Below are 22,160 nucleotides of genomic sequence, written 5' to 3'. Positions count from 1 at the left end.
TCTGTGGGGTGTTGTTGAGCTGCTTTTGGGTATTGAGGGTTGGAGGGATGGGGGCTTTGGATGGGATGTTTGGTGTGTGGGGAGGTGTTGAGGGGAGAAGGTAGTGAGTGGAAGGGGGAAGACGACATGGATGTTTTCGCTGTCCGGTCTCGCGAATAGTGATGGTATGTATACTAGAAAATGTCGGTCGTAGTGGAGGACCGCTTGTGTTAGTTTTTGGAGGTGTGTACTCACTGAGATGATTGTACTGTGTGAGAGTTGGCTAATACAAGAGACTTTGTAAGAGAACACGTCCTTGACTGGGCTTTCTGATGGAGAGTTGTGTTTTATTGTAGCCGCGTTCGAATTGGCACATGACGGTACGATCGTTGATGCTCTCGTGTATGTTGACTCTGCTCATGCCAATTGTGGACTTCATTAGAAGTCTCCGGGTATATGTGTAGGGGTTTTAATCTGCGTCCGCGTATTTACAGATGTCCTCTATTGTTGGGTACGCTCCGGGCCATAACAGTAATGATGGCAGACATTGTTGAAATATCAACGCACGATAAGAAAGAGAGTTACTACCTGGTCTTCATCGGCAAGTGTCTAGTCGTGGGGGCCGAGGTATTTCCGAGTAACGGAACGTTCGGGGCACCTTGGAGTCGCCTCTTTCTATCTCCGCGAAGTTCCCGTGTTGTGTTGTGTTATTCGCCTCAGTGATCTACTCGTACTGACGTAAGCCATCAAGATAACAAAAAATCATAGAAGTCAACAGAGTGACGATGGGGGTCAATAACGCATAATCCGTAGTGATCGATCGTTGATCCGTCTGCACACTTGACCGATGGGAAGGAACTTTGCTCCAACAGACCAATCTGCTGGAAGAGCTGAGAAGTACCTGTAATTGGATAGAATTTGAGTGAACTTGCTTTGTGGGAGGGAAGACGTGACGTTCCCTCGCAAAAACAATTCAGTCAACACCGTGTTTACTACCTTGGGTAGGGCTTACTCGTTTCATAACACAGTGTGCTCTTCGTCGGAAAGTCGTTTTGGAGGCCGTTGACATGGTCAACGTCATCATAGCTGTTTCCACAAAAGATTGGCACCACGCGTCGTCCCGTTGTTGATCTTCTTAGTGCTCTGCTCTCTGTCGATCAATCCGCGCGGTGATCATGGCCATGGACCCGTAAAAAGATTTCCAAGCTCCATCTCTTTACATACGGTCGGAGTTTCGCAGGCTTCTAGAACAATGGCTGTTGACACATGTAAGGCGTGGGTCTGCCAAACACCCTTAACATTTGCCCGAGCAGAAACTAGAAACCTAAAGATAGCGGGGCCGAGCGATCCGCAAACGTCGATGCAAAGCCTTATTGACCTAGATACGCGGATATCCGGACCAAATATGACGGAGAGTCGGGGCGATTGTAGTGGAAACCCGAAGAGAATACTCACGGGCATCGAAGGTTAATACGGAGGGAGTCGGTGCTCGAGCAAAAAGACAATTTGAGCGAGGCTTTTCGAAAAAGACCAGATGAAACACAAATGAACCCTGGGTGATCTGAGCAGATAACCTGCTCCAACCCTCAAATTTTAATGAGGATCAGGTAACAACGTACGATGGCTTGGCTAATTCAAACGCTCATGCGTAGGCTAGTAAGCACCGCGTCATGTGAATGCCAACAACCGAGCTGTAGGTCTGTGCATGTGGCTTGTGTGGCTCCAAGTCGCGTTCTCGGGCCGCTTCTATGTCCGTGTGCGCTGTGGACATGAAAACATTCCGAGCGAAACATCAGCGGTTGCTCTGGTTACTTTTATTCTTCGTAATTGTATCATCGTCATATTAGAGATATTGCGCAGTGTGATCAAGTTCGACTTCTCTACAATGGTGCCATTTGTTCAGATCAAGTACGCAATCCGTGTACAACTAGAGAACTGGGATAATGCGGCCAGGTAGCGTGCAAGGTTTTGCCGGCAATTAGGTACAAAGAATATACCACAAGGGTCCACCAAAGGTGCATGCGAGTTGACTTACCCTGAGTACCTACCACAGCCAAAGGGCACGGGCCGGTGAACGTTCAGGGTCTTGGTCAGCGACCGCCTCATCCTCGCGATCTGGACAGCCCCTTCATTTTTACTTGACAATCAACCCCTTTTGAGACAATATGAGCTCAGGTCTTCCTTCATTTCCGTCCTTAATTTCACTCACACGACACCAGCCCTGTGGGCAATCTTCCCATTGCATACGTTGCTTGTCGGCATTTGGTTCCACACTCATCCAATCACGAGCATACCTGCAGCTGGTCACGCCTTGCATACGACCAAGGCACGCCGACAGACACCAACGCTATCTTGACTAAGGAGGTTTTACAACCTTAGCGAAAGCTAGTACCTTGTCTTCCTTGGTTCCAGCCTACATCATCGGGCATCTCGGATTCCATGGAGCATATATTGTAACGTCTGCCCTCGTTTCAATAACTGCCACAACTACCAAGCCTATCATCAAGTCTACGAACATCACGTCTACAATCTTCAAGCCTACCTACTCTCATACGCTTTCAAAACACGACCAAAGAACTGAACATCACCAAGCCCACCTCAACTCAAAGACAAACAAAACCCTCTCACAATGTTCTCCTGCGTCAACTACGAGCGCGGATGCCGTGGCCGTTGCAACAGCACAAGCGGTCGATGCGATAGCTGTGTAACTCTCAAACTTCAATCGATCCGCGGAAACAACAACTCGTCCACATCATCAGTCAACCGGTCAGCAGCAGCATACTCGGCCATGACGTCCTCTTTCGCTTCGCTATCACAACTCCGTACCGCTGCAACAAGGGCTCAATGACCGAGCTGCCGATATTACCACCAATCTTATCGACCACGACATTAAACGACTTTCTTGAATTTTAGCGACCGGTGTTTGGAGAATTAAGCAGGATTATCATTTGGTTCATAATTGCCCCTATCAACATCTAGGGGTTTTGGGCTACATTTACACAAGGAGTTTGCTTTGGTCTGTACTATATACCACTTCGCTATTTGAATGCAATCAACGCAGGCGTTTAGACTGCATTGTATCACTGCATGTTGTACCAATAGTTTTGAGACAAAAGGCGTCATAGAAGGCAGAGGGGACGCCCCCCAAGATACAATATCCATCCATTTACAATCACTCTGCTCCACAAACCCTGTTTCTCTGCCTTACTCGTGCGAAAATCTAGACCAAGTTTCCCCACCTCTGGTGTTTGCGATGTTGTCTGCAATAGGTATCTCGCCGTGAATCATGATAAGGTTTCACCGAGCTGCAGCAACAAGAGAACATGCAAGTCGAAGATCATCGTCGTGTCATACTTACAACCTTAGACAGTCTCAGAGCTTCTGCGAACAGGTCGTGTAACATGCCTCTGTATTGACGCAAGCAGCCCTCTGACCCAAACACTAATGCCACCGTAAAAACCCCATCCCCATCCTCAGAGTCAACCCTCCACGGCATCCTGCGCACATCCTGTGCACATCCCCCGGCACTTAGCACGCGCAAAATAAGCAGTCAGCGGGTCCAAATCTCCGCAATCTACAAAATCCTTCTCCCCAATTTTCATATGAAATCCCCACCTCAGGGCCTAGAAGTCGCGATCCACACAGCCGTTTGCGATGACGCTGCTAATTCATGATCCAGACACGGAGCCCGCGCGTCTTGATCATAGACCGATCGAGACTTTACACTAGCATCGACGGCAAGCGATCACTGGGCAAACGTTGGCGCCTCTGCAATATGACGATGTGGCGTTCTAGACACGAGGCCGAAAATAGCGATCCTGAACAGAACTCATACCTAACTGTGCATCGCGAAGCGTAGTGAAGCCGAGGATATCTTGGATTTTGCCGGCGACTTGATTTGGCAGGTGGTTTTTGCTGAGGAGAACGGTGTTTCTGTATGCCGTTTTCCCTGCTGCCAAGTGCGGGTCGATCTTGAATGCTGGGGAAGCTGACACTCTGGCATGATCAACGACCACACAAGGAATTACCGATGTAACGGTCGCAAACACTAGATACTCGTTTCTTGGGCAAGAGTAACACACTTGCAGAGGTAGTCGCGCTTGTGTCATTTAGGTAGAGTTTTTGTGTCTCTGTCGAAAACCCTTCCAGGCTACATTTCGTGCCTCGGTACGCTTCCGTCCGAAACGTCTTTAAGTCCTGACTCGGTTTTAATTTGCGACAAGATGACAACGGTCTTCAAGCTTGCATTGACGGACGGATGTGCGGATCCTGGCCAGAATTTTGTAACTTAGTCAGACGTGATTTTGGGTCAACCTCCCCTTCACTTTTCTTTGTGAGCGAATACTCTTCCTACAGAGGCCACCTAGTAGTACCTCACGAACACCCATAAATGCACTATTACCAAGCTGGTTCCACTAACAAGGCATAATCATTGCAACCCCAGTTCCCACAGAGCAAACTCACAACCTCGGGAGTTAGGAGTTAACGCAAGAGATACATGAACTATCATCATCATCTTGATAAGGAAAAAATACTACTCCATAGCAGATACACACTCCAACACTAGCACTTACACGCGTATACAATTACTCTGCCTTCCACGGAGCGCACTCCGTTTCATCATGATATCACTCCTCCACCAATGATCCAAGTATCCGCATTGTTCCTAAAACGTATACCGAGGCTCTCTGGCTAGCATATTCCACTAGCTCAATAGATACGATGGCATTCAACAAATACCATGCCTACTGTGACGCGGTTTCGGAACGCCCGGTAGACTAGCTTGCGGGAGGGAACGCGTTCATGAGGCTATGTGTAGTGACGCGTGTGAGAGGAAGTGCGCGCGCGCCTTTCTGGGCTGAGTGCGGGGCTTTGTTCGTTGGTGTTTGTGGCTTGACTTGGTAGTGACTGAATCCAGTGACGGATATAGAAGGTAATCATGGTTTGGAATAGTTCACGGATATACCAAAAGTCTGGACTCCTTCCTGCGAACTTGGGACTCAATGTAACCTGAGTATCCTCGGCTCCCGTCGGTCGATTCTAACATGAGCCCCGTGCCCGTCAGCTAGGCCGCACTGTTGATCGGATTTACGAACGTTCGTGGTGGTGGTGAGTCACCATTGATGAATAATGTAGAAACTATTCGACTTTCTGATCATTCCCTCTATTCGACTCTCCGGTAACAATATCAGAAAACCCATTAGGGTTGAAGCACATCACCATTTATCGCCAGGTCATCTAACGGCGTACAAACCTAACTTATTATAGTGACTCACTTACTGCAATGTTTTTGTAGCTCAAGTGAGACCATACGTACGAAAGCTTGTCTTTCATACTTGAACTTGGTCTCATCGCAGAGAGTTTCATGGGTATCGTTGAAATTTTGATAGGTTGAAACAGTTGTTTCGCAATATGGAGTGCCGCCTTGTAGCCTTCAGCTGTGTAAGCTCTGACGTCTGAACAACGACTGTGAGGCAAAATCTATGAACCTCGTCCTTTGTAACACATCAAGACTGGGTCACGAACCTGCTATTGTCGAAACAACCTTGTGGGTCATGTCGGCTAGTGAGGCGTAGAGGGTTCTGCCCCCGTCGGCATCATCCCTCTATGACTGTCGATTCATATCTTCCAGATTTTTGTCTAGCTATGCTGCGCACCATGAATATCAGCCGCTTGCTACCGGGACGAAGGCTGACCTGCCTCGGCGGTACACCTCTGCAAACAATAGTGGCTGGACCATTGTATATATCGAAAACTTCATTCGCATTTGCATACAATCCGTAGGCCATGCAGAGTCGTATCTGGTCTGACGGACTTTCGGTAACGATGAGGTCTCTTGCACATACTAACAAGCTGGCCCACGTCGAGTGTCTCTTCTGATTATCCTACTTGTTATCGTATTCACTGACGCTGTTCTGCTTCGTTCTGGAACGCGCGGTTGCACCGAAACTTGGACAAGCGAATCATGCGAAAAGCAACGCTCAGTGATATTATCCAAAGTTCACAGACTGAAGATGTAGCTCGGGAAGCGGATGAATACATGATCAATCCAACGCAGCCGTCGAAATTGAAGGTGCGTTTCCAGATGGTTTATGGGGGTTGCAAGGAGAGCACATCACCGCTCGTTCGAGTCGACTGCCTGCACCCAGTCTACGTATTGAAAACTCATACACAAGATCGCATGATAGACTCGAGTATTCCCCTTGGACAGTTGTTTTCAGAGTTTATTCATATATCTTACATGAGAAACCCACAAGGTTGTTCCCCCAAATTCAGATAAGATGAGTTTTTCTCACGCCTAAATAACCAAATTGGCCTAATAGAATCCTCAATTTCACACGTAGAAACTACGCGCCATTTTCAAACGTCGCCACTCCTCGACTCAACATGCTCAAGCCTGTCGGTCTCCCAAAACGGCCTCTCCTTCTTCCTCGACCCGCCCGTCAAAGCAGCCGTCAGCCCACAAGGATCAAGAAACGTCATGAACCACGGCATATCGTCCTTCCATCCCGGGCCCTTCAACTCCGTATATCCGTCTTGCGCAAGGTAAACATGATAATCCTGAGGCAGGTAACGACGGGGATGTCTGCAGTTCCAGAGTACCGTATTGACAAGCATGAGACTCGCTTCGAAGACCCAAAAGAACCACTCATACCGTATGATCGGCGAAAGCGACATTGGGTCCCAGTCTGGCCCTGGGTTTACAGGTATGCGACTCGCGCCGAAGTGCTCGACGATACGGTAGATGGTACGGATCAGGATGAGCGTCACGCTGATGTACATGGTCATTAGCGGACCTTGGACCTTCTTGGATGTGATTCCGCCTTTGATGCATCGCCTGTGGAAGACGCCTGCGATGATGCAGAATAGGCAGATGACGCCGACTTGTAGAATGAGTGAGGTTTTCATCAGAATGTGCCCGAGGTTCTGGAGATCTTCATCGATTGCGGGATTGGCCAGGTAGGATACACCGATTGCATTCATGACCTCTACGAGGCCGGAGATAGTACCAAATGTTGTCAGTGTGCGGCCTGGGTGCAGAGGCGAGAAGTACGGGACGTAGTAGAGGATTCGACCCAGGACATGGTAATTCGCAAGCTCGAGGATGGGTCTAAAGGATTGTCAGTATGTTAAAACTTTGAAGATGTCTGGCGACTCACGGAGCAGCGTAGATGAAAATCGTACTAGCGAGGTATGTGTTGATGTTCTCGTAGTCGAAAGCATCATACGATCGAATTGCAAACCCGACTGTAAATAGTAACGCGCAAAACGGGTATAGACCAGTGACCTTGAAGGCCTTGTAGCGAATGCATTGTCCGAGATGGACACATGCTGACACAAAGAAGAATACTGCGAAGATGGGAGGGGCCCACTTCACAGGCGCATAGAAGTATACACTGTTAGGGACTGGGAAGAGGTTAGCAAATTACGATACAGTTCTAATGAAGCAATTGTACCTGATCGGCCGTTTGACATGCTGTAAGTAGTGATTGATTTATTGACACTGTGGATGACGGCCAGATCAAGACTCCCGCCATCCCTTTATACAGATCTCTTTTCACATATTCTCGCATAATATTGCTCTGCTTCTATGTACGGTAGAAAACCATCGCCATACGCTAAGCTTGTACTGGAATATTCACTGGCCAAGACCAGTCGAGAGACCGGTAGAGGAAGGTTGTCAGACGCCCAGCAAGGCTGAACACAGGCTGACACTGTGCTCACCCCGCCATACCCGATACAGTATGAAAGATGGCCAAGACGAATCCTACCGCCTTATTAGCGCCTTTTTTGCTATTCGTCAGCGACCATCTCAGCCTTGTACATGATCTGATCCAAAAATTCCAAAGCCTACTGTGGCAATAAAAACGCAGGAACGCTGGTTCCCACTGCCAGTGCTAAGCCTTGACTGCCGTTTTTATTCACCAAGCTACCACCTACTACGCCACCGCACGCCCACAACCCGGCCCGTCTGGACGAGTCCAATAGAACATGACGCCAAAATCTGGAAGTAGAGACGCGAAAGCGACCCGTCAATGTTGGGAGTGCCACAGACGACGACTTGTCTGTGATCATACATTACCCCACTGCAAAAAGTGCCAGAAGGCCGGCAAGGAGTGCCCTGGATACGACGAACAGAAGCCGTTGCAGTGGGTGGAACCAGGGAAAGTCATATATAGAAGAGGGAGGAAAAACATCCCACCTAAGACTTACGTCGCTTCGCGTACGATTCAGACGGTTACGAGTCGAGAAGATCCTCGTGGTTGTCCCTCGTCAACTAAAACACCGCCTACAGACGATGTACTCCGTGATGGTTCCGATCTGCGATTGGCTTTGGCAACATGGGAACCTGTTAACAAAACATGGTGGGGGCGTTTAGCTGTGGACTGCGAAGAAAAGGTACATTGGGAGCAAGCGTTCCAAACCGCAAAGATAGTAGAAGCCCTTGGTAAAATGTCCCAACGCAGCGACAGGAGACAGTTGGAGAGAGTAGTTCGGGGCGGGCTTCGCAGGGAAGCCTCAGAGATATTGCGAGACGCAAAAGACCCACTCGAGAAACTGAAGGGCCTGTTGATGCACATGCAAGCCCACGATTTGCCAACCTATGACTATTTGTCAAACGAAACTTCCGAAGTAGTACAGGCTGTCAACTACTGTATATTATACCCCGCGTAGTCTGTATTGAATCGACACTAACTGTCATGTTAGTCAATGTCCGCCTGATTCCTCAAGTCATAGCTGCGGGCGAAATGGCACCGAATCCAGCCATGATACTGGTTCCTCTGCAGATCCTGCATCTCCTCCCACCTGCTGTTCACCATACTTTTGTATGCTTAGCTCTAAATCACTTCACCCTGAGTGTTCCTTCTGGAACTGACAGCGTAGTGGCGACCAACAATAAATTGAAGGTCTATCGACATCGTGGTCATGCCATTCGAGCCCTGAATGAGTTAATTTCCAGTGATAAAACGCGATGTAGTGACATGGCGATTGTCAGTATACTCACATTCTTGAGTATGGAGGTAAGTTCCCTAGACTGGCTGCCGTTCCATCTTGCCACATCGCGATGCTGATGATGTTCATATAGCTGTCAAACCCCATGGCTACTGACTGTCGTGCCCACGCAGATGGCCTTCAGCGTCTCATTGATATGCGTGGCGGCCTCAAGAGCCTGATAAGTGAACCACAGCTAACGTCGTCGCTAGTCATTTACATTCTGTAAGCATCTCGTACATTGACATTCATTTGGGCTCGATGCTGATACATACCTAGCATTACAAACCTCGCGAACACATGCAGCCCGCCATGGAACCAACTCGCCTTGAACGCGGAGGACTCCTTGGAAACGTACATCTCAGACATCACCCCAGTCTACAGCCTGATCTTCCCGTACACTCTCAGTCCGCCAGCACTCTTCTTCGATCTGATCCGCATCAACCAACTTCGCAAATCGGCCTCAGCATCCCTTCTTCTATACATCGACAATCCAGCCCACGCCCTCGAAGCCCAAGAAATACTTGCCCGTATCGAAGCCTTCATTCCAGAAGACTGGGCACAACCCGGCGCCCATTACGACGAATGGTTACTCATCGGAACGATCCACCAGTCTGCACTGGCGATCTACTGCACAATGTCGCTTCAGTCACTCGGTGTCCTGCCCAATAATCTCGAAATGGATGCCATGCGATCCGCTCACGGTGATCGTCTGCGTACGAGCTTGACAACAGCATTCAACTCCACGCGCCTGTCGAGATTCGTCATGTGGCCCCTTGTCGTCGCCGGAGTCGAAGCAGGATATCGGAGTGAGAACGTGAGGCGTTGGGTTGCACAACGATTGTCAGAAATGAGTCGTGATTTGGGGACTAGCAGTCCGTTGCGGGCACGGAAGGTGCTTATGAGGTACTGGGAGAGGGGACTACCTGACTGGGATGAGTGTTTTGATCGAGCGTATGTTTTCATTATTTGACAGACTATCCGGTAGCACCACAAGCCTGAGTAATTGGAAGAGATGACCTTCGTTGCCGTGGGCATGGGGTTCAGGCGCTCGTCCCGGGTTTGGTTGTTGTCAGAGAGGCAAGCGCGAAGCGACTGGGAAGGCATGAGCAGTCCCACCTCGTAGAAGCGTTGTTTCCTGCTCGCCGTAAGGGAAGGCGCATATGATCATAGGAATCTACAAAATGAGCTTGATCTCCCGCCTTCTTTCTTCAAACATCGAACAACGCCGATAGATTATCCACAATAACGAAAAGCGCTATCATCCTCAGCTCCAACATTGATACGGAATACCACACTAACGTCGATCTCACATCACCGAAATCAACACGATCCAAACCATGAAGTCCCTCGTCGTCCTTGCGACTCTGACCACTGCTGTCGTGGCTACCTTGGTGCCCGCATCCAAGGTCAAGTCTTCGGCCACCGCCTCTTCTATCATCATCAAGGCCTCTCCTACCGTCTCGCCTAGCGCAGCCTCCCACAATTTTGTTCTCGTGGGATGCCTGAAGGATGGAGGTACGCATCGTGAACCCAACCTGACATTGTTCAACACTGATCAGCCACAGAGAGCTGCCATGGGGCGTACGGAGCCTGTTGCAATGAATGCCGCGCGGACGAGACTCATGCAGGAGAGAGGGAGATCCTGGATCGATATACGTTCACGTGCTTCAAGCCTCGGGTTCCTGCGCAACGCCCATGCCTGGCGAATAGAGGTTTGTCCACACATCTCTCGTCACTTCTGAGTATAACACTGACACCCCCAGCGGTCTGCAACGGCCGTAACGGAGATTGCTGTGGCGGCGCGTGTTACAAGAACTTGGACACCGGTGACCACGTCTGCCGCAAGATCGAGAAGGCTGTCAAACATACAGCCACCGACTCGTCTGCCATTGCCACGACTTCCAACCACACTGTTGCTAGCTCGGACGACAAGAAGGATGAACGCAGGTGCATTGCCGATGGAGGTTTGTTAGGCATGTCTTGCTTCGAGTTTGATGCTGACACACTGCAGCTGACTGCTCGGGTGAGTGGAACAGCTGTTGCAGTGGCGCGTGCTACATGGACAGGAGCCGCGGTAGCCACACCTGCTACAAGCCTAGCAATGGTTGTGTGGAGAGCGGAACGTGCGTCCAGATGGCCGCTACATCCTCCGGAGTCGAGACGAGAAAGGTCTTGTCGACCAATATCACCGGCAACCTGACTTCTGCTATCGAGGCTGCCGACAAACACAACGCCAGCTGTGTATCTGTCAATGACGACACTTCGTCCACCTCCACTGCATCCGCCAAACCCAGGGCCACTGTAGATGCTCCCGATGTCTTTGCCGCTCGCCAGTGTTTCCCCAAAGGCGGTACGTAATTCGCAGTCTCTCGTATGATTGCAGTACTTACTATGAGCAGCAAAGTGCTCTTCGTGGAAGAACAGGTGTTGCAGCGGCAACTGCTGGAGGGATTGGAGCCGGGGTGGCCGTCATACTTGCGCCTAAGCCGTAACGCTGCGATGTTGGGTGTGCGGGGTTGTCTTTTCGGCGAGGCGCATCATGGGTCGTGGTTGCAGTGTTTGATCGTTTCTTATTTGTTTTTACACGTTTTCAATCCATGCTCATTACGCTACTGCTGGCGTGTGATGTACAATGTTAGTATTCGTGTAGGGGAACCATCTCCTGTCATGACCCATGATACCTGAACGCCAGTCCATGCCATTGCGTATGCTAGACATTGCCGCCCCATACACAATCGTGTCTTTGATGTGCCTTCTAATCATCGTATCATCGTTGAGTCAACACCGCAGTGCCCTCCATATCCAAGCACCCCTCCCATCGCAAGACATCCATGCTCATCTCCACGCCCTCACCTCTCGAGCCCTTTGTTCTCTGGATCCTCGTCCCCCTTCGTCTCTTTGACGCCTTTGTATGGCCTGCCCGCGTACAGCATGTACCCTTTCTCCTCAATCGTGCCAATCTTCTCATCTTTCTCTGCCCTGCCCTTGCCAAACGCGCCTGTCTCTAGCTGCCCAGCCACGGCAATGGGTCGGTTCCCGCGGAAGCGTTTGCGCATGTCGACGAGGCCCTTTTTGCACTCGGCATAGCCTTTTTGCAGCTGCTGGCATTGTGTGGGCAGCGTGTACTTGAGCGGGGGCCGCAGACAGTCGCCGGGCTTTTGGCGCTCGACGAGGATGCAGTCGCTGTTTTGCAGACAGAAGGCTAGGGCGGCGCCTAGGGGGAGTCAGTTGGGTGGCTGGGAGCGGGAGTGGGAGGGCGGGTACGGATGTCGGCGCAGGATTGTGGCATTGTTGCGGTGCAGAGAGATGGATGGGTACGGTGGATGCAGCCGTTGAGGCGGTGATGGGATGGATTGGCCGCGGAAGTCGGCAAGTGTGTCGCGCCAAGTTCCGATCCTGGAGGAGCGCAATCACATGTCACGCAGTGTTGTGTTGTTGCGTCGGGGTTGGATGGATTGGATGCTGTCATTCTCCACATGTCCGCATGGACACTTCAGTGAGGCAACATGCCTTGCATTGACACGATTTTCTCCCCCGTTTTGACACGTCAACTGGTCGTTGGCCGCTTTTAACTCGTCAATTCCGCCGTCTCGCATTGATGGAAATGTGGATCGTGTTGGCTGTGCTCTGATTGTTTTGTACTTGAAGCTCGACGCTTCGCCCGTTTTTTTCATGTTCCCTAGGGGAGGCACGCGACCGCGATACACCGCCAGACACACTCGCGATATGCCGTTCCACATCCCCTTCCTCTCGCGCTTGCACCTTCGCGAGTACCTGGCCCTGTTCCTGTCCTTTGTCCTCATCATCCTCGAGTCTTTCATCGCCCTCATCACCCGCGCCCTGCCCTCGCCCATCATCAACCTCTGCTATGGCATCACTAGCCGCGTCTTCAACCATCTGTCGTCCCCCTCCTCGCTGCAGTCGAGAGAGAAGAAGAAGGGTATCTGGAGCGCTGTCGCCAATGCCTCGGATTTCACGGAGTTGTGCGAGCTCTGGGGGTACACCTGTGAGGAGCACATTGTGCAGACGGGCGATGGCTATCTCCTGGGTCTGCATAGGTTGAGTAACCGTGCCGGAGAGGAGAATGTCAGGGTCAATGCGGGCAAGGGAAGCGTGACGAAGAAGGTCGTGTATCTGCACCACGGATTGATGATGAACAGTGAGGTGTGGGTGTGCTTGACGGAGCGGGAGAGGTGTCTGCCGTTTCAGTTGGTGGAGAGAGGATATGACGTCTGGGTTTGTATTTCCTCATGCATATGGCTGTCGCACACGCTAACTCGCATCAGCTCGGCAACAATCGAGGAAACAAGTACTCGAAGAAGAGCGTGCACACTGCCCCGACATCGTCCGCCTTCTGGGACTTCAGCATTGACCAATTCGCCTTCCACGATATCCCCGACTCGATCGACTACATTCTCGAAACCACGCGTCAACCGTCGTTGTCTTACATTGGCTTCTCGCAAGGAACCGCCCAGGCCTTTGCGACCCTCTCCATCCACCCTACGCTGAACGACAAGGTCAATCTCTTCATCGCGCTTGCTCCCGCAATGTCACCTCCCGGTCTTACTTCTGGCATTGTCGACTCCTTCGTCAAGACGTCCCCCGACATTCTTTACCTTGCGTTTGGCCGCAAATCTATTTTGCCTTCAACCACCATGTGGCAGTCGATTCTGTACCCTCCTATCTTCGTTCGCGTCATCGACGCCGCATTGCGATTTCTGTTTGGCTGGTCAGCTGTAAACATCTTGCCCGACCAGAAGCTCGCCGCCTACCCGCATTTGTATTCCTACACGTCCACCAAGAGCGTCGTGCATTGGTTCCAGATCATTCGAAACGGCGTGTTCCAGATGTACGACGACGAGGCGCCCAGCCCGCTTTCGAACCGATCCAAGTACTACAAGGTTGCCAAATTCCCCACAAGGAACATCAAGACTCCGATCGTGTTGATGTATGGTGGCACGGACAGTCTTGTCGACATCAAGATCATGCTCAAGGAGCTTCCTCGCCATACAACCGCAAAGGAGATCCCGCACTACGAGCATCTCGACTTCCTCTGGGCGCAGTCTGTCGACAAGCTAGTCTTCCCCCACGTCTTCGCTGCATTGGACAAACACGCAGGATCGGCAAGTCTCTCCTCAGACAGTGAACGAGACGAGCGTTCCCAGTCATCAAGCCGCCGTCGCAGACTCCTTCCCGGACCTGAAGCTCCCGGACCCGACGCGGGCCCTTCCAGCCCAACAACCCCAGCAGCTCTCCGCGCGGCCAAGAAAGTCTCGCAAACCACCCGTCGCGCAGCCCTCGCCGACAGCACAATCCTCGAAACCGAGACCGAACATATACCCGCCCCACAACCCGAGTCAGCCCAACTAGCCATGCTCCCCGACACAGAAGCAACCTTTGCACAAGCGATAGGCCACAACCCGTCTCCCTCGCAGGCCACAACAATCTTCTCGCCAACCTCTATCAAATCCCCACCGACCTCCGTCAAAGCCCCCTCCGTCAAAACGCCCTCCGTCAAAACTCCCACACGCAACGTCGACTCCCCCGTCCCCTCCCTCGACGCCTCCCACATGACCAACCAATCCTCCACCAGCCGCCCCGAAGGCTGGTGGTCCTCCGACGAAGTCGGCGGTGACGACGTAGGCGGCACCGAGCCCTCTGCGCCTTCCACGCCGCCGCCCCCAAAGTTCCGCAGGAAAATGAGCGAGCGCAGTGTGGATAGTGCGAACTTGGCGAGGTTCGGAAACAAGGGCATCACGCTGGGTGTTGGCCGGGCGGTTAGCGGTATCGTCGGTATGGAGGGGTTTGCCATGCGTGGTGATGTTAGTGGGGAGGGGTTGCTGGAGAGAGGGCAGGTGCGGAATAGTGTCGAGGATGGGAAGAGGAGGAAGAAGGCTGTTAGGAGTAAGAGTGACTTTTTGTGAGGCGTATCTAGCGATGATGTGATGGTTTTACGGTAGAATTTGTTGCATGTTTGGGACGGGCTTTTGTTGCAATGACGTCGATACCAAAAATATACAAATTGGAAACGAAAGGAATTCACTTTTACCATCACTGTGAACTTATCCTGATTGTTACTGTGTGTAAATGGGTTGGTTTATATCGTCTACACCGATCAAAACAAAATGTGCACAACAGTGCTGCGTCTATCTTCTCCCCCACCAATCTTGAATTCGCGCAGAGACGAACCAAAAAACAACAACGCGGCGAATCTAGCACGTCGAAGGAGCAAAAAATGATTCAAGCGAGGCTCGAACTCGCGACCTTTCGCGCACACTGTAGATGTGAGGCGAACGTGATAACCAACTACACCATCGAACCGACGATAACCCTTTTGTGCAGCTGTATGTATATATTCCCTCAACCGAAAAATTTCTCGTCTCGATGACGCTTTCCCTGCCCTGTCTAGCGCGTTGCGGGGCGAGGGGGATCACCCGCTGCTAGGGAGGACGTCTGTATCGACGACACTTGCTGTTCTGGCGGACATGATTCCCGAGAGTCTTCTCTCTTCCGTCTAGCCAGATCTACACAGTATTAGCCTAATCTAAAGAGATAGTGCAAGAAGGAGGAAGCTGACTGTATCTCTCCACACCATACCGCTCACTGCATAACCCCATTTATACATAAACCCTCCATTCCATTAACTCGACTTCTCCGTCCAGCCTCTATCTTCCTTCATCCCTTCCTCTCCATATTTCTACTATTCCACTCCCCAATCTTCCCTTACCTTCCCATCTTAAGCTCGCCAAAATGCCACCTCCCACCCCAACCCTCCCCTGGACAACAACCCCCCTCCTCATAAACGCGCCCATGGCAAACTTCGCAGGCGGCGCCCTCGCCTCCGCCGTCTCCCTCGCCGGCGGCCTAGGCATGATCGGCTGCCTAACCAGCACATCCGACCTACGGCGCGAACTCGACACCGCAGCGACCGCCCTCTCCTCACATACTTTTTTCCAGGAAACACACTCCCTGCCCATCGGCGTAGGCTTCCTAACCTTCCTACTAAAGCTCGACGACATACTGCCGCTGGTCCGCGAGTACCGCCCCGCAGTCATCTGGCTATTCGCCGCGCCGCACGTCGACGAGTATGCAGCGTGGAGCGCGGCACTACGCACCGCGTCGCCGGGGAGCAGTGTGTGGATCCAGACCGGGAGCGTGGATGCAGCGCTGCAGATCTGCCGTACTGCGGCGCCGGACGTGCTGTGCATGCAGGGCGCGGACGCGGGCGGCCATGGGTTTGAGAAAGGCGCTGGTGTCATCTCCCTCGTCCCCGAGACGGCTGATGCGCTGGCGAGAGAAGGTTTCGCACATGTTCCGCTGGTGGCTGCGGGTGGGATTGTCGACGGGCGCGGTGTGGCTGCTGCTCTTGCGCTAGGCGCTGCGGGCGTGGTGATGGGGACGCGGTTCCTCGCCTCGAGGGAGGTGGTGGTGCATGCGCGGTATCAGGCTGCTGTGCTGGAGGCGCGGGATGGGGGGCAGGTTACTACGCGCTCGAGGATCTTTGATGAGCTGCGGGGACCGAATGTTTGGCCTGAGGCGTATGATGGGAGGAGTTTGGTGGTTAGGAGCTATAGGGATCATGTGGGTGGGGTGGGGGTTGAGGAGATTCGTAGACTGTATGGGGAGGCGGTGGAGGAGGAGGATCGTGGGTGGAAGACGGGGTTGCAGGGACGGGCGGCGATTTGGGCGGGGACGGGGGTTGGGTTGGTGAGGGAGGTGTTGGGTGCGGGGGAGATTGTGGAGCGTGTTAGGGGGGAGGCGAGGGATACGCTGGGTCGGTTGGCGAGGCTTTGATGGTGTGGTAATCGCTTTTTCGGGGGAGGATGTAAGTGGTGGGGTTAGAGAGATTGGGGCTGATATGGAGTGGATGGCGAAATTTAGTCTTATTTCTACGGCCTAAGCAAGGGTTCCTTCCTCGTCTCAAAGGCCATCGGCGGATTCGATGTTCAGTCTCTCCATAATACGTAACAGTCACCTTCTGTAACCTACTATGAGGTTAGATTTTGCCATGTTGATGAGCAAACAGACGTTGGCTATCGATCAGTCAAGATAGACCTGGAAATAAGCTACAGCGAAGTTTTGCCACGACAAGATAACTACATCCAAGATTAGTGTAAGAACTCTGTGCTTGAATTTCTAGCAGTATATAAGCCTAACAGGCGTATGTATAAATTCTATTGGCGTGGTTTTGCGGCTTGTGGAAGTTGAAATAAACAAAGCTTACTCCCTACTTTTACATTTCATAGAGTGGTAAGCTAAACACTTCCTGTTTCTACACTTGATGGAGAGTTTAGATGAAATCTTTCCATTCTTACACTTGACTGAGAGGTTGGATAAATGTCAGTGCAATTACGATCAACAAGATAACATACAAAACTACTAAACAGTGAAAAAGCTTAACCTCTGTGAATCAACTCGGGTTTGTATTTACCGCTCGACGTCGCACGTTGATCATATCAACGTGATGTTGTGCTTTTCCATGCTTAACAACCTCTTGACCATCTCTTGCTCATACCAAACTGTGTAGAATGATGTATCTGTTTCATGGACCCGTAGAGATTCGCTCGCAAAGCGTATCACGTTACAACCGTAAAAACAGAAGGAAGTCACACCCAACCTCCTGAAACGATTCTCTCCATCTACCTTTTGAACTATCAGTGCAGACTGAAAACCCCCGATAATACTGGTAAATTCACGTATAGTCCCGAGAGGGATAACGAACGAGCTGTCGTCATGCATAAGCTGTAACTCATTGTCGCAACCATGGTGATCCCAATTATGATATGATGCTACGAAGTCGAACAGAGTGCTTGTTGGTGCAATGTTTCGGACATCAATCGCCGTGGTGTACAACGCATCAACTTCAGACTGGCAGAAATCCATGCTTGTTTCTCCCGTGGACGAATGCATTATGATCAAACGTATCTCGGACAATTTAATAAGTGGCGCTTGGAGTTCAATTTGCGCTTGTGTTATGTTTCCGGAAAGGACCGGGCCATGTACTGCGTATTTGACCGCAAGAACTTTCACTATATTGGATAGCGTTTGAGTGTCCGTGTCCGGTCTGTATGGCCAGTACACCCATCCACAAGCATGTGCCCACGACCAAGTAGGCACACTACGATGTGCATTTGGGTCAAACTCTCGATAACTTTCCATAGAGTTTGGAGCACACCATAAAAGATCTTGAAGCAGAGTGTCCTCCCATAGCCCCGCTAGATAGCGACTACTGCCGCGAGAATTCTGCATATGCTTCGCTATCGCGGCGATTGCAGGCAACCGATCTTTTTGGAACGTTAATTCTCGCTCGGTGTATACTTGAATGACTTCATGCCACTGTTTGAGCAAGAGCTCAGTATCGTACTGCTCGTATGTCCGAGGATAGAGCCGAACGAAATAAGCCATGTCTTTGCCTGGACTGCTTTCGCGAAACACTCCATGTCGACATTGCCAAACGACTTCATCTGCGCAGAAGTGGACAATTCGAGATGACAAACTCAGTTCCTGAAATGTCCATCCGCGCTCCAATAATGGATAGTCTTTACGCATATCGTTGTCCTGCCAAAAACGTCGATCCGGAGTTCGAAGTCGAACATGCAAGTCCTCATATCCAGGGAGGATTTCACCCTGATAGACACGATGCGTTTCTTTGAAGCAGCCTTGAGTAGGTTTTGCGGACGCAGTCGCAGCAATCGTCACGAATGCGTTTTGGTATACGTCAGCCATCCGACTAGCTTGATAGGCCCAATCGGATGGACTATTTTGGACTAAGGGTTCACTTAGCAGGCACTCAAAGGAGCAATCTGGACACTTACTGATGCAAAGACTGTCAATCCAAACATAGCCAATGCCGAGCTTTTGACAGATTTGAACAGCATCTCGGAAGGTTTTGGGAAGTACATCTAACATGATTCCCTTCTCCTCATGCTGTTGAATATTTTCTTCTACTGTCTTAGTGATTTCCTGACCCGAGCCCCAACAATGGCTTAGGCATGCATAACGAGCCGACTGTTGAAGTTCACGTAAGCGAACAGACTTTTGTCGAATCTCAAGAAATCGGATGCCAGCTAAAGAGTCGCGAGAGGTACCAGGTAAAGGTTGAGCGCAGACATGATGATTAGAAAGGCAATTCTCTAACCACCAATTTATGGTCGAAAACGTCGAGTCAGAGGATGTTCGGCCAGGAAGTATCTTCTGCCCAGTCGACTCTCCAAGAGTGTGTGCTATTCCAGTACAGTCTGATAAATTATCAGTGAATCGCTCGAATAAAACAATAGCAACAAGCCTGACCGACTGACCGACTATTTTCAAATAATCTATGATGTGAAAAAGACTTTCTCCCAGGTCATTCTTGACTTCTAGTTCTATACAACCATCATTCCTTACTTGCACGGCAACAGCAGCAGCATAACCAAGCTCGAACAAGCCTGGATTAACCCATTCAAAACAAGCCAACGCAAGACGAAGTAGCGGACATCGACGGTGATTGCTCAATCTTAGTTGCTCGATATCTTCCATATAGATCCAGCTATTTTCATCACAGTAGGTGCACTTATGCTCGGCAATGGCCTGAGCCGTAATTCTTGGCTGCACTTCGAAATCTGTATTGACATCCCGGCGAACAATGACCTCAGAAGGAGAAACAGAAAGCTCTGCCATCGCAAAAGCGTCAGCTACGGTGAGTGTTTGCCGAGAATTGAAATGAAGTGAAGAAGGCTGGGTGAGGGGAAGTAAGCAGGGCAGGCAGCAACGATTGAGCTAGCGCGGCTGGAATGATGCAGGAGCGGCGCAGTCAAACCATTGACTCGGTCTTCTTACCAGCCAAAGACTGACACACAACCACATTCTTGACAGTGAATCCAAGAGAATGCCAACCTATATTTATATCCACTCAGCATCCGTCCAAACAAAACAGCAACGCATCGTAAATACAATCCACAAAAGCAGGACATCTCTCAACGAGACAGCGCATGAGGGTTCTCTCATACGGCGCTGTATAACAGCCACGTTCAGTATTGCACATCCATCCACATACGAAGCACCAAACTGAGACTTTGTATGGAGAAAGAGTGATGCAGTTGGATTGGACGGACTTAGCCTCAGATCTAAACTCAGACTACGCTGTGGGTATAAAACCATGCAGACATGAACAGATCCAGCTTGAGAGAAAGAACAACACAGAGTGATTTGAAAGGAGGGTCACGAACAGGGGACTTGCTTATGGAGCGCTTTAGGCGGCCAAAGTGACACTTGACGACACCATATTGTATCTATTCGAAGTGGGGGGTATTGCGTATGTATTAGATTCATGGAACACCGTCATCAATGCCCTCCCTATTCATCTTCTTGAACAGCCCAGGCTAGAGCGCACTCTACGCACCCCTCGAGCTATTACCAGGCCCCTTGTTGATGAGCCCCGAGAAGAAGGACATGAGTTTCTCATTGTCCATTTTATTAGGATCCGGCGTAACGGGCGACGGTGCTGCTGTTGGCTCAGTCGTTCGACTTGCTTCGCGATCCTGCGGCAAGTTAGCTTTCGACACGCTTTCACCAGCACGAAACACGGTCATGACATACCTGCAGCCTCTTCACCATCTCGTCAGCATTCACGTGGATGCCGCCCATGTTGAATTGCACTGGCCCAATATGCTCCTCAACAACACCACTCGCGTCTTCCATCCAAGGTCTTGCTGCTGTGACAGATTCCGTCTCTTTCCGTGCAGCACGGAGTGCCGCATCCTTTTCATCTTCGATGCGCAGCTGCTCGAGGACTTTGACTTGGTCGGCCAAGAACTTCTGCGGATCCATGCTCGTGAGCTCTAGACCATTCTGTCTCGGTAGACCTGAGAGGGGGAAGTCAGATTCGGGGTTGCGGATTGTCTCTTCGTAGATGGATGTTGCAGATGGCTCATCGTCCTGCTCTTCTGATACTGCTACTGGCGCCGGTGCTGAGGTACCGTTCGTCTCTGCTTCGCCTTCCAAGGGTGTTTCTATCTGACTGCTCGGTCGTCTCATATGCTGTGGGATGTCGATGTCAAGGCCCCATTTCTCACTTGTGCCTTCTATGTCGAATCTGCCATCCACAAGTCGAATCTTCGCCCAAGAGTCCCAGTTTGGTGGTATTAGCACTCGGTCACGATCTGTTACGTTGTGACGTAGCTGCTCCTGCTTAAGTAGCGACTTGATGCCTAGTGTCGAGTGGATCAGCGTCTGCAGTGACCCTGGTGCCGAGGGCATTGTGTAGATCAAGCTTGAGCCGTGTTTGAGGAGGATGGTGCGCATGTACTGCACAATGAAATCGAACTCCTGGTCTTTCCAGCCGCGTTCCTTTTCGAGCGTTTCGATTTTATCAGCATTCTGGCATACTACGCAGATAGGAAGACCGAGTGGCTCGTCCCATTCCCCTGGACCCAGTGGTATCTTGACGTTTTCGAATGAGCTGCTTCCCTCGGAACCTAGATTGCGCCCTTTGTCCTGTAATGTCTGAAGATTCTCCTCCAGAACCTCCTTCGATGCATCGTCCAGTGACACAACAAGCGATCGCAGCACGCGTATCCAGTCGCGTAACTGTCGTATCCACAACCATGGATGATTCCAGTCGAGCAATATTACGATGAGCATATGCGGGAGTGTGCGCGGATTGAGGTATGGCTTGATGAGGGGCGTGAACGAGGGCGAAGGGTTAGCGAGGAGGTACAGCGAGAGGCGCGCGAGAGTGTCTATAACCATCAGTACACCATGACTTGTCAAACGTGCGGTAGGACACACCCTCGTGGTCGGTGTCGAGCACGTCCTGGTACGTGTAGCCCAGGGCAAATTGATTCGCAATGGGCGGCTTCCTCCCGCGATCTGGCGGTCTCCGGTTGCTCGAGGCATCTGTTGATACCGATTCCAGGAATTCTCGCTGCGTTTCTGGCGTCCCCCCTGCCGCGTTCATTAGCATAGTCCCATGGCTTTCCATTCGACATCCTCACCCAGTACCAACAAGCTCTTCTCGGGCAATCGCTTTCCACTAGAAATGCTATCTAGCATTGGCTTCCATATCTCTTCTTTGTCCGTGTCTCTGCTACCTGGGCGGTCGTGACCGGCAGGCATCCGTGTGGGGAAGTTGGACACTCGACGCGCCATGGCGGAGGTGCTGCGGAGCTCGACGCGCGTGATCAGGTGCCGCTGATGGTGTATTT

General features: G+C 51.1%; 9 protein-coding genes and 1 non-coding gene across 10 annotated transcripts; 5 read left to right on the top strand and 5 right to left on the bottom strand.

Moving 5' to 3' along the window:
- Positions 1–2,474: 2,474 nt before the first annotated feature.
- On the top strand, positions 2,475–2,926 carry P153DRAFT_13709 (uncharacterized protein). The gene has a single exon (XM_033662084.1). It carries the CDS (start codon positions 2,609–2,611, stop codon positions 2,825–2,827), a length of 219 nt encoding a protein of 72 aa, XP_033529373.1. The 5' UTR covers positions 2,475–2,608; the 3' UTR covers positions 2,828–2,926.
- A 3,252-nt stretch (positions 2,927–6,178) lies between these two features.
- P153DRAFT_362688 (uncharacterized protein) lies at positions 6,179–7,640 on the bottom strand. The gene is made up of 3 exons (XM_033667193.1): positions 7,437–7,640; positions 7,140–7,386; positions 6,179–7,090 (listed from the first exon to the last, which is right to left on the bottom strand). The coding sequence occupies exons 1-3, from the start codon at positions 7,453–7,455 to the stop codon at positions 6,340–6,342; spliced, it is 1,017 nt and encodes a 338-aa protein (XP_033529372.1). The 5' UTR covers positions 7,456–7,640; the 3' UTR covers positions 6,179–6,339.
- A 331-nt stretch (positions 7,641–7,971) lies between these two features.
- On the top strand, positions 7,972–9,946 carry P153DRAFT_372221 (uncharacterized protein; the record flags this gene model as incomplete). The annotated part of the gene is made up of 4 exons (XM_033669376.1): positions 7,972–8,635; positions 8,689–9,002; positions 9,068–9,198; positions 9,253–9,946. The coding sequence occupies 4 exons, from the start codon at positions 7,972–7,974 to the stop codon at positions 9,944–9,946; spliced, it is 1,803 nt and encodes a 600-aa protein (XP_033529371.1).
- Positions 9,947–10,313: 367 nt separating this feature from the next.
- P153DRAFT_380789 (uncharacterized protein) lies at positions 10,314–11,461 on the top strand (the record flags this gene model as incomplete). Its single annotated transcript, XM_033669961.1, has 5 exons — positions 10,314–10,491; positions 10,542–10,688; positions 10,740–10,940; positions 10,988–11,326; positions 11,376–11,461. 5 exons carry the CDS (start codon positions 10,314–10,316, stop codon positions 11,459–11,461), a joined length of 951 nt encoding a protein of 316 aa, XP_033529370.1.
- Positions 11,462–11,825: 364 nt separating this feature from the next.
- P153DRAFT_372220 (uncharacterized protein) lies at positions 11,826–12,265 on the bottom strand (the record flags this gene model as incomplete). Its single annotated transcript, XM_033669375.1, has 2 exons — positions 11,826–12,190; positions 12,241–12,265. 2 exons carry the CDS (start codon positions 12,263–12,265, stop codon positions 11,826–11,828), a joined length of 390 nt encoding a protein of 129 aa, XP_033529369.1.
- A 201-nt stretch (positions 12,266–12,466) lies between these two features.
- On the top strand, positions 12,467–15,075 carry P153DRAFT_392273 (alpha/beta-hydrolase). Its single transcript, XM_033671134.1, has 2 exons — positions 12,467–13,212; positions 13,263–15,075. The coding sequence occupies exons 1-2, from the start codon at positions 12,649–12,651 to the stop codon at positions 14,898–14,900; spliced, it is 2,202 nt and encodes a 733-aa protein (XP_033529368.1). The 5' UTR covers positions 12,467–12,648; the 3' UTR covers positions 14,901–15,075.
- A 137-nt stretch (positions 15,076–15,212) lies between these two features.
- Positions 15,213–15,297, bottom strand: P153DRAFT_t4. Its single transcript has one exon. It is a non-coding gene; the product is annotated as a tRNA-Val (tRNA).
- Positions 15,298–15,454: 157 nt separating this feature from the next.
- Positions 15,455–16,770, top strand: P153DRAFT_329901 (inosine monophosphate dehydrogenase; the record flags this gene model as incomplete). Its single annotated transcript, XM_033665414.1, has 1 exon — positions 15,455–16,770. Exon 1 carries the CDS (start codon positions 15,727–15,729, stop codon positions 16,768–16,770), a length of 1,044 nt encoding a protein of 347 aa, XP_033529367.1. The 5' UTR covers positions 15,455–15,726.
- Positions 16,771–17,297: 527 nt separating this feature from the next.
- On the bottom strand, positions 17,298–19,683 carry P153DRAFT_305945 (HET-domain-containing protein). The gene is made up of 3 exons (XM_033664622.1): positions 19,275–19,683; positions 18,792–19,214; positions 17,298–18,743 (listed from the first exon to the last, which is right to left on the bottom strand). The coding sequence occupies exons 1-3, from the start codon at positions 19,633–19,635 to the stop codon at positions 17,428–17,430; spliced, it is 2,100 nt and encodes a 699-aa protein (XP_033529366.1). The 5' UTR covers positions 19,636–19,683; the 3' UTR covers positions 17,298–17,427.
- Positions 19,684–20,348: 665 nt separating this feature from the next.
- On the bottom strand, positions 20,349–22,104 carry P153DRAFT_279748 (dynein; the record flags this gene model as incomplete). The annotated part of the gene is made up of 4 exons (XM_033663034.1): positions 20,349–20,495; positions 20,554–21,695; positions 21,745–21,900; positions 21,951–22,104. The coding sequence occupies 4 exons, from the start codon at positions 22,102–22,104 to the stop codon at positions 20,349–20,351; spliced, it is 1,599 nt and encodes a 532-aa protein (XP_033529365.1).
- Between the last annotated feature and the right edge of the window lie 56 nt (positions 22,105–22,160).

Source organism: Dothidotthia symphoricarpi (assembly GCF_010015815.1).
Source record: "Dothidotthia symphoricarpi CBS 119687 unplaced genomic scaffold P153scaffold_1, whole genome shotgun sequence".
Classification (NCBI taxonomy): domain Eukaryota; kingdom Fungi; phylum Ascomycota; class Dothideomycetes; order Pleosporales; family Dothidotthiaceae; genus Dothidotthia; species Dothidotthia symphoricarpi.
Note: the sequence above shows the minus strand (reverse complement) of the source record. Positions and strands in the feature narration are given on the sequence as shown.

Bases quoted from the DNA above. Each gene is read 5' to 3' on its own strand.
- P153DRAFT_305945 (XM_033664622.1), bottom strand. From the start codon at position 19,635: ATGGCAGAGCTTTCTGTTTCTCCTTCTGAGGTCATTGTTCGCCGGGAT. The intron at 19,215-19,274 runs GTCAGTCGGTCA...ATAATTTATCAG, and splicing joins AGATTATTTGAAAATAGTCG to ACTGTACTGGAATAGCACAC. The intron at 18,744-18,791 runs GTAAGTGTCCAG...GTGAACCCTTAG, and splicing joins GATTGACAGTCTTTGCATCA to TCCAAAATAGTCCATCCGAT.
- P153DRAFT_13709 (XM_033662084.1), top strand. From the start codon at position 2,609: ATGTTCTCCTGCGTCAACTACGAGCGCGGATGCCGTGGCCGTTGCAAC.
- P153DRAFT_392273 (XM_033671134.1), top strand. From the start codon at position 12,649: ATGTTCCCTAGGGGAGGCACGCGACCGCGATACACCGCCAGACACACT. The intron at 13,213-13,262 runs GTTTGTATTTCC...AACTCGCATCAG, and splicing joins AGAGAGGATATGACGTCTGG to CTCGGCAACAATCGAGGAAA.
- P153DRAFT_362688 (XM_033667193.1), bottom strand. The intron at 7,091-7,139 runs GTGAGTCGCCAG...ACAATCCTTTAG, and splicing joins ATTTTCATCTACGCTGCTCC to ACCCATCCTCGAGCTTGCGA.